General features: G+C 51.6%; 1 protein-coding gene across 2 annotated transcripts in view; it reads left to right on the top strand.

Moving 5' to 3' along the window:
* Window positions 1–266: 266 nt before the first annotated feature.
* Window positions 267–16,452, top strand: part of RXRG (retinoid X receptor gamma) — a 44,646-nt gene continuing 28,460 nt past the window's right edge. Inside the window, exon 1 of one of the 2 annotated variants that reach the window (XM_019465715.2) lies at window positions 267–628. In XM_019465715.2, the coding sequence (XP_019321260.1) occupies window positions 580–628 (49 nt within the window). In that variant the 5' untranslated portion in view covers window positions 267–579. Of the gene's footprint in view, window positions 629–15,263; window positions 15,298–16,452 lie in introns of those variants that run through there. The other variant, XM_019465714.2, reaches the window with a different exon arrangement.

The raw sequence follows: 16,452 nt of genomic DNA, 5'->3' as shown, positions 1-16,452 counted from the left end.
CCCCTCCCCCCCTCCCCGGATCAAATACCAAGTGCGCCAGACGGACGGGACAGAAGCCGGAGTGAGAAAAGGCATTTGAATAAAACCCCGTTGATTTTTTTTTTTTTTTCTTGTGGGTGCAAGTGAAGGAGGAGGCCCCTGAAGAGTTCCCCCCGCCCCGGCCCCTGCCGCCTCCCTCCCCTGACCCCCTGGGGGCGGTCGCACATCGATCTGCTTCCCGGGGATAATAGGAGGCTCCGCGGCCCAGCCCCGTGTGAATCAAAGCAGCAACAGCAACAGGAGCCCGTGCGCGGCGGGGCGCGGCGGCGCGTTGTGCGTGGTTACTGACAGGCACCAGCTGCCGCGCTATGTGGCCGCTCGGAGCGACAGGCAGATTCCAGACTAATCCCGGAGGGCTGGCCCAGCCCGAGCTGCCGGGGCTGCGAGGAAGCGATGACCACTCCTGTTAGCCCAAGTTGAAGGCAGCCCGGCTGCGCTCGGGAGCCCCGGAGGCCGTGCTCTCCAGAAGAGGCGGGAGAGAGAGAGCGAGCGAGAGAGCGAGCGAGAGAGAGAGCGAGGAACATGAACTGAAGAGTAACCATGTATGGGAATTATTCTCACTTCATGAAGTTTCCCGCAGGCTTTGGCGGTGAGTACTGGCTTGGGCTGCCCCCCGGTGGGGGGGACCTGGCCGGACAGACCCCAGGGGATCCTGCCCTGCGGAGGAGCGCAGGGTCACGCATTAGGAGGAGGGCACGTATGTTGATGTGCATTCGTGGTGTGTTTCCCCTGTGAGTGTGTCTGGGCGTGCAGGAGGGAGGGAGGGAGAGGGGATGGTCGGAGGTGAGGATCTGTGCAGAGCAGTATGAGTGAGCCGAAGGGAGGGTGTGCGGATATTCTAAGCCACCTGCTTGAGGATCTGTCTGAGACCCAGACGGCATAGGAGCATTGTTCGAAGCCGGTGTGTTTGTGTGGGTGTGAAAAGTGCAAGAATCAAAGGGAATTACTATGATGGACCTATTATCCAACTTGTGAGAAAAGCGTGAGCCAAAAGGCTTCACCCGTCTATTAAGGGTCCCTGGGATAGTTCGTAACAAGGGCGTTATTGAACAGCAGATCTCCCTGTAATTGGATTTTTGCAAAGAAAACGTAGCACTTTAATTTGCCGCTGTGTTTTCCTTCCTCTGTGGTCTTCCCTTTTGATTTGCTACTAGCCTCGCGCCCCCTCCATGCTGCTGCCCCCAATGCCATTTCCAGGGTCTCCGCTGTGACTTGTACTCTGAGGGTGGGATCTGGGGGGGTGTGTGGGGTGGGGGGAGCTGTCGATCCGAGTTGCCAGCCAGGCAGGGCAGCTCGGTCACACTTCACAGGGGCTGCCTTCACGGGAGTCCCGAGGCTCCCTTGATTCAGTGGCAGAAACTGCCCAGCCGCCCCAGCTTTGAATAAATGGAACCACCAGCTGACCAGCTGGCCTGTCACTTGTCAGCTGGTGGCATGTAACTTGTGTTCTCGGGAGCCGAAGAGAAGCGTTTGCCCTGCGGATGCTGGCAGACAGGACAAAGCAGAAATTCTTGTTAGGTCTTGAGAACTGGAGAGTCCCTGCTCTCCCGACCCCCTGTGTGGACAGACGGGCAAGTCATCTGAGGGCTAGGGAGTAAAGCTTGCCTACATTGCTGGGCAGAACCCTCTGTGAGGCCTGGAGGGGCATTGCAAGGTGGATGGGGTCCCTGCCCGGGGGGCCCCCAGGCCAGGGGGCTTGCTCCTTCATTCAGGGTGTCTGGGGGTAGTTTCTGTGATCCAACCATGGTATTAGGCTCTAGGAAGACAGATGCGAAGGAGACACGGTAGGCTTATCACACAGGCACATTATAATATTTCGTGCCGTGTGCTCTTTTGGAGGCAGGAGGAAGCTGTTGCTGGGACGCACGGGGTGGGGGGCCACGGAGATGTTCCTGGAAGAGGTGATGTTTAACTTATTGGGGCCAATCTTGTATATGACCCAGTCAGAGTGGTGGCCAAGGCTGCGGCCGGGACATCTGATCTCCAGTTTATAGTTGGATCCTGGGTGTGAAGAGCCTTCTCAGCTCCCATCTTGGTCCCATTCACGGCTGAGAAACCCTTTTTCCTTTTTGCTCTGAATTCAGTGCTTTTCTGTGAGATTCTCGGGCGCCCCGAGGTCTGTGAGGTCATGGCTTCACGAAAGCCACTGAGACGGTGGGAGCGAATGACAGGGTGGAAGGTGGAAAGGTCTAGGGAGTGAGCTAAGAGAAAGGCTGGAGAAAGAGGGTCTATCCCCAACTTCAACGGGGGCTGCCCGCTGGAATCTTGGAATGGTAGCCTTCCTAAGGAACCTGGAGAAAGCCTCTGAGACCTCTCATTTTACAAGGTGGAAACTGAGGTCTCCAAAAGGCAGGGAACAGTCTAAGGTTATGTGGGATTGAATGGGAGACAAAAGCCCTGACTCAGAATACTCCTTCAATCTGATATAGTAAAAAAAAAAAAAAAGGCAGGAGAGAAAGAGAGAGAGAGAGAGAGCTGAACTTGGTTCACTTACTCGCTGTGTGATGTTACACAAGATATTGAACCTCTCTGAGCCTCAGTGCCTTCATCACTAAAATGGAGTTGATCAGCCCAGCCTCCGAGTATTGTCTGGGGAATTAAATGTGCTCACGCTTGACAAAGCAGTCATAAAGTGTTGTCTGTGTATTTGGTACTTAATAAAAATTATTATTTTCATCCCCTGCATTTTGCTCAAGGTAGTCACATACAAACTCACTTAAAGATCAAACATTCCTGTCGAATAATGAATTAGGAATGTGGGCAAATAAAATTAAAACCGCAAGGACCCACACACTTTGCGGGTTCAGATTCTCACCGTGGTGGGAGCTCATTGAGCGTAAGTAGGTTTCAGATAAAAGGAAACACAAGAGTGCAGCCGTGGAGGTTGATAGGATGCGGTAATGGGGGGCGTGGGAGGGAAGAGGGCAATCAGGTTGTGGAACTGTCTCCCTCTGATGCGACTTTTCCTGGTTCCTGAGGGAGGAGAAGAGTTATTTTGTTTAGTTCTGTTGATGTTTTCCGTTTTGTGTGCACGCGCCCCGCGCCCCGTGGAGAGGCTGCTGAAACGCTGAGCGGAAGCTCAGCCCCCGCTCCGGGGAGGCCTGTCTGAGAACTTGCCCGTGGTGAGGGAGACCTCCCCCACCCCCCAGGAACGGGGGAAACTGAGGACTGCGGTGGCTGTCGCCTGCACCCTCTGCCTTTTCGTGTATGAGCAAATGGGACCACAGGCGGCCCCTGCGATTTGCGTGAGGCTCTCTGGGGACCCAAAGTCACCCTTGGGAAACAGCACGAGGGTGGGCATCTGGGGCCATGCTCACCGGATGTGAGATCATCAGCCCCTCAGCGAACAAGGGACTGGTCAAGCCGGCCGAAGGGTGGCGACTACCTGGGCTGCTGTGACCTCACAGAGGTACCAGCGTCCCTGTTCCCCGCCCTGCCCTGTGATGAGGGCCAGCTGTTCAGTAAGAGATCCGTTTGCCTGGATGGGACAGTCGCTGCCTCTAAGAAGATGGCAAAACAAAGCCTGTAATTCCCCCATCCAATTGTGCGGTAATCCTCGGGGTGACAAGGAGATGGGGGGCGGGGGGGGGGAGGCTCGCATTTCAGTTACCAAGCACGCTGGCTGTGGCTCTTACTGAGGGCCAGCTACCCTTGTAAGCTTTTGCACTCTCTGCTTGTTCAGTCCTCACGACAACCTTCTGAGCAGCCACCATGATTATCATACTCCCGTTACAGACGAGGAAACTGAGGCATTGCACGGCGCAGTAAGCTTGCTGAAGGTCTTGTAGCTAGAAAATAGCCCTGCCAGGGATTTAATGTTTATTTATTTTTGAGAGCTAGAGACAGCGAGTGGGGGAAGGGAGGGGGGGCTGCTGGGGAGGGAGACCCAGAATCCGAAGCAGGCTCCAGGCTCCAAGCTGTCAGCACAGAGTCCGACGCGGGGCTCGAACTTGGGAACGGCGAGATCATGACCTGAGCCGGAGTCGGACGCTTCACCGACTGAGCCACGCAGGTGCCCCCCCTGCCAAGGGATTTGAACCCAGGTGGTCTGGCTCCAGAATCCTTGCTCTGCTGAGCTGCCCCTCACGGGCCACGGACTCGCTCCGGGAAGTTATGGGGCACAGCACCCCCTTGCTGGGGTGAGGAGCCCAGTCCAGCCTCGGCACTGCCCGGTGGTTGCAGACATGGGCCCTGGCCGTTGAGGAATAAGAACCCGGGATAGCTCAGCAGTCACTCAGGAGCGGGGGACCTCTGGAGTATTAACAGGTGCTTCTCCTGGAGGCCGGCTGATTTGCAAGAGTCCCGCCCAGCTGGCCCTGACCCTTTGTGTAGAACACTGGCTTCTTACCCAAGAGTAGCCATAGAGGAGGGGGTTGAGTTGGGCGGATGGGTGTGCACACGCCTATGTGTATGTTTGGGGGGGGGCAATAAGAGGATGTGTGTGTGTGTGTGTGTATGTGTGTGTGTGTGTGGATGTGAGTGTGTGAGTGTGCGTGCACGGATGCGTGCGCCAGAACATATTTGTCCCTTCCACAAATGCGTGGGTGGTTAATTGGGACCTTACCGTGGACGTAAGTGGTTAGGGTTTATGTAGGAAGGAGTAACTGTTTATGAGATTTAGGAAGGAACATATTTAGTGTAAACTATTTTCTGAAACATTTACAGTCTTACCAGGAGATAGAGAGCTGAATAGCAACCGGGGAAAGAAATTGTGCAAAGAGTTATCTAAATTCTCCACCTCTTCCTTCCCCTCATTATGTAGCTTCTGTATCTACGGAGAACTTTGCCACCACGACTGGGTGGCTGGGTTGCCAGAGGCTCCCAGAGGAAGCTGCTCTTTTCCCTTCTTGTCTGAAAGGAGAAGACCCACAGACCCAGGGAGGGCAGTCGCTTATTTTCTAGGGCGCCTGGCTTTGGGTGGCTCTCAGGAGACTGATCCAGGTCCTGGCTCGGTGAGCTTCAGAAACGAGTGAGAGTAATAGCTCATGTTTGTTAGGCACCTACTATGTGCCGGACCCTCCTACCCCGGGCATTACAAGCACCATCTCATTTAATATTGTCAAGCATCCCTGGAGCTAGGGCACTATTATCGCCATCCCCATTTCACGGATGGGAATGTAGAGCCTCGGGGAGGTTTAGTAAACTGCTCAAGATCAGCCGGCTGATAAGGGGCGGACCCAGGATCCAAATCCAGGCAGGTGCCAGGGCTGCTGGGGTCAAGCCCCGTGTTGCGCTTGCTGGGGGTGGGGGAGGGGTAGAGTGGAGTGAGGGTGGGGTGGAGAGATGGGAGTCCCAGATCTGCCACCAATGGGTGAATTCTATATAAGAACAACAACTACCATATTCCGATCTTACTCTTTGCCCTTGACAACTTTCTTAGGGATCACAATGTATCTCTTGGACCGTGCATAATTGCAGCAATGAATAAATGATGGGGTGGGGGCAGGGGGACCGGGCACGTGAAGAGACGAAGAAAACAAAAATCCAAAAAATGTTCCAGGTGAGGGGCGCCTGGGTGGCTCATTCGGTTAAGCATCCGAGTTCGGCTCAGGTCATGATCTCGCGGTTCATGGGTTCAAGCCCCGCATCGGGCTCTGTGCTGACAGCTCGGAGCCTGGAGCCTGCTTCGGAATCTGTGGCTCCCTCTCTCTCTCTCTCCTCCTCCCCTGCTTGCGCTCGTGCATGCACGCTCTCTCTCTCAGTCTTTCAAAAATAAATAAACCTTGAAAAAAAAAAGAAAAAAGAAAGTTCCAGGTGGACCCCACTTTATTGTAACACGTGGAACCCAGTTTTACATTCTAGGGTGCGATTCAGCAAACTTGTTCTCTGAAGAGCCAGATTCTAAACCTTTGGGTCTTTGCTGCTCCTGTGGGGGGTGTGTGGGAGAGTAGCCATAATTAAAGTCGCATAAACTAAGGCACAGGGATGTGCTGTGTCTCAGGATGTTTGCTGACCCCTAGGGGATCCTTCTGGAGAAGTGTTATTACCATTTCTGAATGTTCTCCGGTTTGCAGTGGTTGCGATCGTCAGCTCTGAACAGCCCTTCCCCCAGCCTCCCTGCCACAGAGTGGCATCCTCAGAGCTAGACAGAGAGGCCTGTGGGTCATGAGGGCGGCCCCTTCGTCACAGGTGAGGACGCTTGGGGAATCAGGTGTGGCTTCCCCAGGAAGCTTCTTGTGGTCTTCAGACTGGGTTCTGCTGAGCCCCCTGGGGGCCACCTGGGGTGGCAGGAAAGTGGGGGGACGGGGAAGCCACAGAGAGCCCTCCCGCCCCTTGGTAAAATAACTCAGTACTACTCACCACGTAGGGTCAGTGTTAACTGTCTGCAGTGCAAGGGGTTAATAAAATAAAGCCTGGACAAGTCGTGAACACCTGGTAAAGGTCCCCTTTTCCGTTTCAGAAAATTTGGACACTGTAGTTCTAAAGTATGTTGCCTTTTCTTCGGGGAGGTGTGCCTGTTCTGAAAGCATCAGACGGCGCAACCACGAGGTGCTGACAAAGCAAAGTACATGAATTCTGTGCCTGTTACCGAAAGTTCTGTTTTAACAAATGGTTCTAGGGCAGGCGCTCTGAGATCTGGCAGGAAGAGAGCCCTGACGGGGGACCTCCAGCCCCTCCAGTCTTCAGGAGACCCTGGCCCCAGGCCAGTGACTCTGATGAGTCATCAGACAACCTGGCCTGCCCTGCTGCCTTTATCAGACGCTGTGACTGAGAGAGGGGAAGGGAGACAGGAAGTTTCTAGGTTCGAGATCAAGCTCAAATTCCTGATGGGGTTTCAGAATTCAGCATCTGAACTTAAAAAAAAATGGAAAAGCTTGTGATCTTTAATTCAGAAAGCGTTTAGAAGAAGTCAGAGGAGTGGCCAGGAAAGTGCTTAACACGTATGTCGGGATGTTTCTTCCGGGCTGGTTTGCCTGAGTTTCATTTCTGTGACTCAGCATCTCCTTTGTCCCTCCTTTGCTGGTCATTAGTGTCGTGGAGAAGCAGTCTCTTGGAGAGTTTGGGGCTCAAGGTACCTGTGTTTGCTCAGTCCCAGCGATGAGGGGAGCAGAGCAAAGGTTAGAGATCATCATCAGGGAGAGAATATTCTAGACTGTTCTGGGAATGCCAGTCCCTTGTTCAGTGCACACTGGCTGAGTATCTGGCTTGTGCAAGGGTTTGCCGGACGAGGAGAGCTAGAATTCATCTCCTGTCCTGAAGGAACGATAAACTAGTTACAAGCTCTGAAGTCTGCATATGTTTGGAGATGAATTATTTCTAGACATGTTTCTTGGGACTGGGGTTCAGTGGATGGGTCCAAGGAATCTAGGTATTTAGAACCTGAGAACAAATGATGCTATGATAACATTGATATGAACGACCACATTGCACCAGGGATGTTATTCACTATATTTTAAGATGACTGCAGTCTTTTAAAAGATTTTTTTTAATGTTTATTTATTTGTGAGAGAGAGAGAGATATTTATTTATTTTTGAGCGAGTGAGAGAGGGAGAGAGCATGAGTGGGGGAGAGGCAGAGAGAGAGAGAGACACAGAATCCGAAGCAGGCTCCGGGCTCTGAGCTGTCAGCACAGAGCCCGACGCGGGGCTTAAACCCACAAACCGTGAGATCATGACCTGAGCTGAAGTCGGATCTTAACCGACTGAGCCACCCAGGTGCCCCAAGAAGACTGCAGTCTTTAGAAGTCCATCCATATTTAGAGATCAGGGAGAGCATATCTGAAAAAGAAGTCCAGAGAGACAGAAACAGGGATTGGGTTCGAGAGCTGGAGGTGGAGTAAATTGATGTTCAAGGATTCTAGGAACAAGGGGTGAGGAGGGAGCGCCCTCAGCAAATGCCTGAACCACTCATGGCAGTGTCCTGGTGGACCAGGGTGGTGCACTGTGAACCAGTATATGGGACTGGTTTAAAGGGACAGGCCGTGTTCCTTGTTAGCGGAGCCCCTGCTCCAGGATCCCCAGGTCCCTCTTAGGAGTTAGAGACAGCATGATCTCCACCTGCACCATCAAGGTTCATAACTTGGTCCTGAGTGGGAAAGGTGGGATGCAAGCAAAATGCCATTAATTACATGCAGAAAAGTTGGCAGAAATTGTGCTAGACCAAACTCACATTCGAGGTCTTTAGTGATTCACAACACGCGCTTGAAAAGGTCACTTTATCATTCTGAACGTGTTTTTCTAAATCTGTAGAATGGGGATGATTTCTGCCTTACCGACTACTCTGAGTCTGTTTGAAGCTTACATGAAATAAGCAGTGGGCCCCAGGAGGGACCACTCTGTCCGTAGCGCCTCGCCTGGGGTCTGGCACATAGTAGGCACTCAACGAATATATTTTTGACTGCCCGAGCCAGTAACTGACGTGGAAATAAGTAGTGCACAGTTAACGAGTGCAAGATGGCACCTGGTACAGGGAATGACCTTGAACCTGGCAGTCAGAAGACCCAGTGTTTCGGCCTTGAGCGAGTTGGGCAACCTCTCAGGGATCATTGTCTCTTCTCTCCAAAATGCGGTGGTTCTTTGAGTCCTGGAAGTCTGGTTTCTGAGCCCAAACAATATTGCCTTATTAATTTATGACCCAATTAATTTGGAAAGGTGATTAAATTGGTCCTGGTATGAGCTAGTTTCTATTTGCTCATTCACAAAAAAAAAAAAAAAAAAAAAAAGTAAATAAATAAAAAACAAAGAAGGGTTTGTGGGGCAAATAAAATGGTAGCAATGTTGCCCCATTTAAGTTACATCTGTTTTCAAGCAATTTAAAAAGCCTAAAGGAGCGTCATTAGCATATTAACGGGGTGTTAATTACAAAAGTCTTTTAAAGCAGATTTTATAAAATCTCCACTTCGTAACCATTAGCTTGTGGGACTCAAAATACAAACTCTTCCCGTGTGTTACTTGGAAGTAAGAAAATTGTAATTTAAAAGTAATCGAACGGAGACTGATTGTTTTCTCTCAATTGATCAAAGTGAGTAAGGTTTTGCGATAATTATATATAATGCTGGTAATAATGAGGCTGATGATCGGTCGTTGCCTGCTTTTCACTACCTCCATCTCTGCGGATTTTAGGGGAGGTGGGGCAGAAGGGGGGGTGGGGGGGGCGCGGGAAGGGAGCGGAGGGGAGGGAGAGGGAGGAAGGGATATCACAGGGCCCTCCCCCTCCCCCAAGCACCAGAGGAAGCAACCTCTTTCTCCCCTTCCCCCCCAACAGCCAGGAGCCCCCCTTCAGGGACAGCAGGAAGCGTGAGGAGCTGTCCTGGGAGGCTCTGAAAGATGGGAGGGCGGAGGGCAGGCGAAGGGATCAGCCCCTGGTGTTTGGGTCCTCACATTGCGGGCAGGGCGCTGAGCCCCTTCTCACACACACTCTCCGCTTCTATCATGTTCCCTTGTTTTCCCCCGTTGAGAAACCCAGAAAATGCTTCGGTAGCAGAGAAGGCTTCTCCTCCAAAGATGTGCCTTCTGCTTCTGCTCCTCATTCCCTAGGAGTTCAGTGTCTCCCACCTTGGGGTTGGCACCTGCTAAAATGTAGAGCTCTGTGCCTGTAAAACACCTTTCTGCCCAGTGTCAGGGTGGCTGTGAAGGGCTGAGGTTTACGTGCAGGTGCTTTTGAACACGCTGATCACGACTCAAATGTCAGAAATGTGTACCAGCTCGGTGGCATTGAGCACCCCTTCTACCGAAGAGGGGAGGGGAAAAGGTCGGGCTGAGCTGGGACCCTGCTGAAGGGAGCCCTGGCCAGCTTGGAGCCGTGAGGGGCCAGAGTCAGGATGGCGAGTATCTTAGTCAGAATGTGCCAGTGTCAGGGGGCTCCTGGCTGGCTCGATTGGTGGAGCACGTGACTCTTGATCCCGGGGTTGTGAGTTCGAGCCTCACGTTGGGTGTTGAGGTTACTTAAAAAAAATAAAATCTTTAATTAAAAAAAAAAAAGTGCCAGGATCAAAGTCAAAGTCTAAAGTGAGGCCTCAAGTCGGGGTGGGGAGGGCGGGGAGAGCTGTCTGTACAGCTGGTCGGGGGACTTGCGGAGCAGGGGACACGTGGTGGGGCTGCAGATCCCCTGCTTTCCCTTCTCCGTTCATCCGTTCAGGTGCCACTTGTCTAACTTCCTAGTCCCATTCCCTCGGGCGCTGTATTTAATCTCTCTGTCTCCTAGCTTTTGCCTTTGTCCGGTAGGAAGAAGCATCCCAACCTTAACAGGGCTTGTAGGTATGCAATGCATCCATATACGTAACGTGTTGAGAATCATGTCTGGCTTGTGGCACGTGCTCAATGAATATGATCTGTTGTTGTTGTTTGTCTGTTAGTCATCGAAGGAGGTGGTGATTAAAGTGTCAGTTAAAGTGGCCTCGGTAGCAGGCCTCTGCCCACCTCGTTCAGCAGCCTGCCTGTGTGTTAGGAGCCAAGAGGGGAAAGGATGTGTGCGTAAGTTTCCCTTAGACTGGGAAGAATGAGCCGGCTGTCTGACCGGTCTGCGATCCTGGGGCTCGTGCACCGTGTCCCTCCGCTAGAGACAAGGCGCCGGGCTTGGGTGTGCTTGGTTGCTTGCGACCCAGTGGGAGGGAGTTTCACGGGCCTGAGCCCTGCCATGCTCCTTTGATTTCAGATGGAGAGTCCTGACTCTCAGAAATAGCACACCTTCACCTCCGTCCCCTTCCCTGTGGGTGTGTATTAACCAGTGCCAGGGATTCATTACAACTTTTCATTCCATCCGGCAGAGGCTTGTTAGTGGGCCGGCAGCAAAGGGGTGGAAACACCAAGCCATTCGCTCCCTTGTCTGGCCAATCAGAAAGACGCATGCTTGACATTTTCCTTTCATTGGCTGAGGATGAGTTGCTAAGCAACTTCCTCACCTTGCTAAGAATTCCATCCTTCTGAGTCCCAGGGACTTCTCTTTCTCAAAGGCCCCCCTGTTCCCCCCAACACACACGTGCAATTCCTTACTCAGAGATTTTACTTTTGGTAAACACCAGGGATGTAGATTTCTTATGCAAGTAATTTCTTTTTTTAATTTTATGTATTTGAGAGAGAGAGAGAGAGAGAGCAGGAGGGGGGGAGAGTTGGAGAAGGAGGAGAGAGAGAATCCCAAGTGGGCTCTGTGCTGTCAGCACAGAACCCTACACAGGGCTCGATCTCAGGAATCGTGAGAGCATAACCTGAGCCAAAATCAAGAGTCAGTCGCTTAGCCAACTGAGCCATCCAGGTGCCCCTATGCAAGGAATTTCTATTGATGGACTCTATATAGTTCTCACTAACAAAAAATTATCCCAACGCCAATCCCATCTCGTTGTCTAGTATGTTTTGAGCGTCTGCTGTGTTCCAGGCACAGTGCTGGGCACCACAATGGCAGTCGTTAGCAGCAAGGGATAGAAATGAAAAGTGTGTAACATCCAGTAGGGCAGCAGACAGTCAGATTGGAGGTCGTGTGGAGGACCTGTTTGTGCCAGGCTCGATTACGGGGTGATCTGGGGGATGCTGGGGGAAGGGTGGAGTGGCCGGGGGGACAGGGGTGCTCCGGGCTCAGAGCAGTGGCTGTTTACTAGCCAATTCAGAAAATTCGATATTGTAAACAACTGGTATGTCCTTACCAGCGTATGGCAAGGACCATCCTTAATAGAGCATTAACTGTTGGCCTGGCTTGGGCTAAGCCCTCCACGTACATAATCTTCTATAATGGCCCTCGAGCCAGACACAGCCCCTCCCTCACAGCATCTACTGGATGGTGAATTATTGCACCTGCTACCCCAGGGCCCGTACTCCCAGGTGCTGTCCGCAGTCCGATGAGGTGGCATGTATGCCTCCATTTCGGGTGAGAAAACTGCGGTTCAGAGAGGTTAGCTTCCTTGCTCAAATTTATGGGACCGGACAGAGGTGCAGCCTTGAATCCGGCCTGGGACTTTTTGGCTTTGGAGTCTTGTATCGTGCACGGGCTGCATTCCGGACGCCGTCGTGCCGCGAGGCACACACCGACTCCAGCAATCATTGCAATCATCACAGCGTATGTGCCCCGCACAGCTTTGATTGCTGGTGACACTCAGCATCTCAGACTGAAGGTCTAACGCTGTCCAGTTGCCGAAAGCAGGGGCCCCTCGGAAAGTGGTCCAGACCCAGACCATGTCAGATCACTGGGACCCACGCTTCGTCTTTCAGATGCCCGTGGGCCGTCTCCTACCGCCCATGTGCGTGGAGCAGGGCTGGGAGGGGTCTTGGAGACCCCAGGGCAGAATGAGGCCCAGAAATATGAAAGATTTTTCTTAAGTGTCTGGCCAACAGAGAACAGAAATTCCTGGGAAAACGCACTAGCCCTTTCTCGTCAGATGAGTGAGTTTTTATTTTAAAAAGTCATTGCCGGAGCAAAGAGAATCAACTCTGTGGAGTAGAGGGTTTGTGCATTTCCCCGGCATCGGGCCTCGGGCACAATCTGGCTGTGGCTAAAGAAGATTAGGAGGGTGTAGGGTCAGGGAGCAAGCAGGGCTGTGGGGGGGAGGGGGCAGGGGCCAGGCGAACGGGGCTGAAGGGGCAAGAGGGAGACACTAGAGGAAACCGTGACTTTGGATCTGGACGAGAAACCAGTTTTCTGGAAACCGTCTAGGACCTTTTGGCTGTGGCTCCCCTGTGGCTATGAGAAAATGGAAAGAGAGGGAGGGAAGCCGGTAAAAGTGCCATCAACAGCTAGGCTCTGGTGTCTGTCTGTGAGAACGGCTTAATTTTCCATTGGGAAACACTTTGTCATTAGAGGCTTTCTCTCTGCTTCTTTTTCTTTTTCAAAAAAAAAAATTTAATGTTCATTTTTGAGAGGGAGAGACAGAGCATCAACAGGTGAGGGGCAGGGAGAGAAGGAGACACAGAATCCCAAGCAGGCTCCAGGCTCAGAGCTGTCACCACAGAACCCGACACGGGGCTCAAACCCGTGAACCGCGAGATCATGACCTGAGCTGAAGTCAGATGCTTAACTGACTGAGCCACCCAGGCGCCCCTCTTTCCACCTCTTCTAAAAACAAAGCTATTCGTGTCTAAGAGCCACTGGGTCATGGGAGAGGCAAAGAGCCAAAATGGGATCGCGTAAGATGTATCTGTCTTTGTGAATTTTATTGAAAAAAATTTTTTTTAAGTTTATTTGTTTTATTTTGAGAGAGAGAGAGAGAGAGAGAGAGAGAGAGAGAGAGAGAATCCCAAACAGGCTCTGTGCTGTCAGGCTGGCAGCCTGGGGCCCGATGCTGGGCGAATTTCTTTTTTGTTAAATGTAGCTTTAAAATAGCCCACCTCTTCTGGGTCACTGACTCAGCAGAAACACGCCATATTTAAGGCCGTTGCAAACCAAGCTTTAACTCTATTTCATTCTGTCTCAGCCATGCACCATTCTTTTTTTTTTAAATTTTTTTCAATGATTATTTATTTTTGAGAGACAGAGACAGAGCATGAGTGGGGGAGGGGCAGAGAGAGGGGGAGACACAGAATCCGAAACAGTCTCCAGGCTCCGAGCTGTCGGCACAGAGCCCGACGCGGGGCTTGAACCCACAAACCATGAGATCGTGACCTCAGCCGAAGCTGGACGCTTACCCGACTGAGCCCCCCAGGCGTCCCAGCCACACACCATTCAGAGCATCATGGTATATTCCGATTGTCCTAATATTATTATTATTAACAATAAAAGCAATATACTTTTTTTAAATTTTTTTTTTAATTTTTAATGTTATTTATTTTTGAGACAGGGAGAGACAGAGCATGAACAGGGGAGGGTCAGAGAGAGGGAGACACAGAATCTGAAACAGGCTCCAGGCTCTGAGCTGTCTGCACAGAGCCCGACGCGGGGCTCGAACTCACATACTGCGAGATCGTCACCTGAGCCGAAGTCGGACGCTTAACCGACTGAGCCTCCCAGGCACCCCAAAAGCAATATACTTTTAATTTCAATCGCTCTCAGCCCATCTCCTTTTATTCCTGGAACAACTTGTGAGTTCCCCAAAGTCCACGTTTTCTGTATTTTTGTGCAGGTCAGTGTTTCCCTTACCCGTCATTCCCTCTGCGCACTCTTCCCGTGATCTTCTCCGGACCGAGTATCCTTTGTCCTAGGTCAGTTCACTCTCTTTTTGAAAACTTAAATAGCTATTTTTAGAAAGGCAATCTTGTACAAAAATAGAAGCCCAGTCACCTGCTGTAAATAGAAGGAAACAGTAAAAGTAATTCTTAAACTCTTAATATTTTGTGACACCCACACCCACTTAAAATACCCCCGAAGGTGTCCCTCACCACCGCGTTACAGGCGGCACACCTCGGGAGCTCTTGGGTTGATGCGGGTGTGAAGCTAAGTGGTGTTCCTGTCTGTCCCACGGCTCTGGGCCTGCTGTCGGGGTGCAGAAGTGACAAGGCACAGACTCTCTGGGACCCACGCAAGCAGAGTAAAAAGGAGAGTTGCGGGGTCCTTTGGTCTGAAGCCGAAGCCGGAAGGGAACGGCCAGGGGGTCGGACGGCCGCTGTCCCAGTGGAGAGCAGGGCTCCTGGCCCGTCAAGACAGGCTGGCTTCCAACTCACCTGTCACATGTTATCTTAGTAACAGGCTCAAGATATACGTTGGCCTCTGTGAATGTCACAGCCTTCCTGGGCCTCAGAAGAGTCTAAAATTGTTCTTTCCAATCAGTGGCCATCTGGGAAGATTTTTGGTCTCTCCGGCTTGAGTTCTTGGAAGCTGCCCTTTTCTCCCTCTCCTTCAGATAAACTTGCAGCTTGAGATCACTTCGTAATTGAGTCATCTTGCACTTTGCGATATGGTGGCTCTCCCAGTCATCCTTGCTGTCCTTGCCAACACAGACCGGAGGCAGCGTGGGTTTCAGACCGACAGTTCGAATCTAGGCTCTATCACTTATCCCCCGGGCAGCGCCGGGTACCACGCTAGGGGTGGGGAAGCGAAAATGGACACTTCTCCCCTTCTCTCGGTTGAGTGGAAAAGCCAGGGCAATAAACAAATATGGCGACACAGTGGAATCAGTGCTAGGATAGGAGTAAACACAGGCTATTATTAGAAAACAGAAAAGGGCATCAGACGAGTCCGGGAACACCAGGGAAGGCTTCCTGGAGGAGGGGACACTTGACTTAGACCTTGAAGGAGGAATAAGAACGTCATGGAAATGGAGAGGAGAGCAAATCATCCTGGAACAGAGAGCAGCTTGGGGGCGGGGGGAGGCTGAGCCCCTGAAATGGTCCCCACAGGCTTATCGTCAGGAGGAAGTGAGTTAACGCATGGAATTTGCTTAATGCTATTCAGGATAGGTGGTAAGTGTTCGACCTGTTCATTTGAACCCCTTTGCCACTCCTCTGTGGACCCCTGGAAAGTGATTCATCCTCAGCCGTGCTACTGAATTTTTTTTAATGTTTATTTATTTTTGAGAGAGACAGAGAGACAGAGTGGGAGCAGAAGAGGGGCAGAGAGAGAGGGAGACCCAGAATCCGAAGCGGGCTCCAGGCTCCGAGCTGTCAGCGCAGAGCCCGACGCAGGGCTCGAACTCACGAACGGTGAGATCATGACCTGAGTGGAAGCTGGATGCTTAACCGACTGGGCTGCCCAGGCGCCCCCCCCATCAGCTGTGCTACTTAGAACAGGGTGATTGGGATTTATCTGTTAATGAGACATTTGTCCCTGATGGAGACTCCCCGGGTAGGATGATAGGAGGGTCAGAGCTTCCTTGGATGTGGGACTGGCTGTTCTCCCCCCAGAGAGACCTTAGGCGTGTTAGCAGAAGCTCAAGAGAAACTCTAGGCTGACATTTTTTCCAGTGGAATATTTAAGAGTCTTTGCACAGAGAAAACATGAGCTCAAGGAAGTGTATCGACCCCCGTGTTCACTGCAGCATTATTTACAATCCCCAAGATGTGGAAATAACGGAGGTGTCATCAATGAGCAGGTAAAAGTTGTATATGTGATGGAGTATTATTCTGCCATCGGAAAGAGTGAACTCTTGTCGTCTGTGACAACACGGACGGACCTGGGGGACTACGCCCAAGTGAAGTAAGTCGGACAGAGGAAGCCAGATCCTGTATGATCTCACTTATGTGGAATCTAATAATAATAATGAAAACACACTGAGCTCATAGCACCAGAGATCAGATTGGTGGTTGCCAGAGGTAGGGATAGGGGCGGGAGAAATGGGTGAAGGGAGTGAAAAGGTACAAACTTCTAGTCATAAAATAAGTAAGTTCTTGGGATGTGACGTCCAGCATGGCGACTATAGTTAATAGTACTGTACCGTATATTTGAAAGTTGCTGGAAGTAGATCTTAAAAGTTCTCATCACAAGAAAAAAAAAAAAACCATTCAGGGCGGCTCAGTCGGTTGAGTGTCTGACTTCAGCTCAGAGCGTGATCTCGCGGTTCGTGGGTTCGAGTCCCGCGTCGGGGTCGGCGCGGAGCCTGGAGCCCGGAGATGTGTTTC

Source organism: Panthera pardus, unplaced genomic scaffold (genome assembly GCF_024362965.1).
Source record: "Panthera pardus isolate Hobbes unplaced genomic scaffold, ASM2436296v1 HiC_scaffold_21, whole genome shotgun sequence".
Taxonomy (NCBI): domain Eukaryota; kingdom Metazoa; phylum Chordata; class Mammalia; order Carnivora; family Felidae; genus Panthera; species Panthera pardus.
Note: the sequence above shows the minus strand (reverse complement) of the source record. Positions and strands in the feature narration are given on the sequence as shown.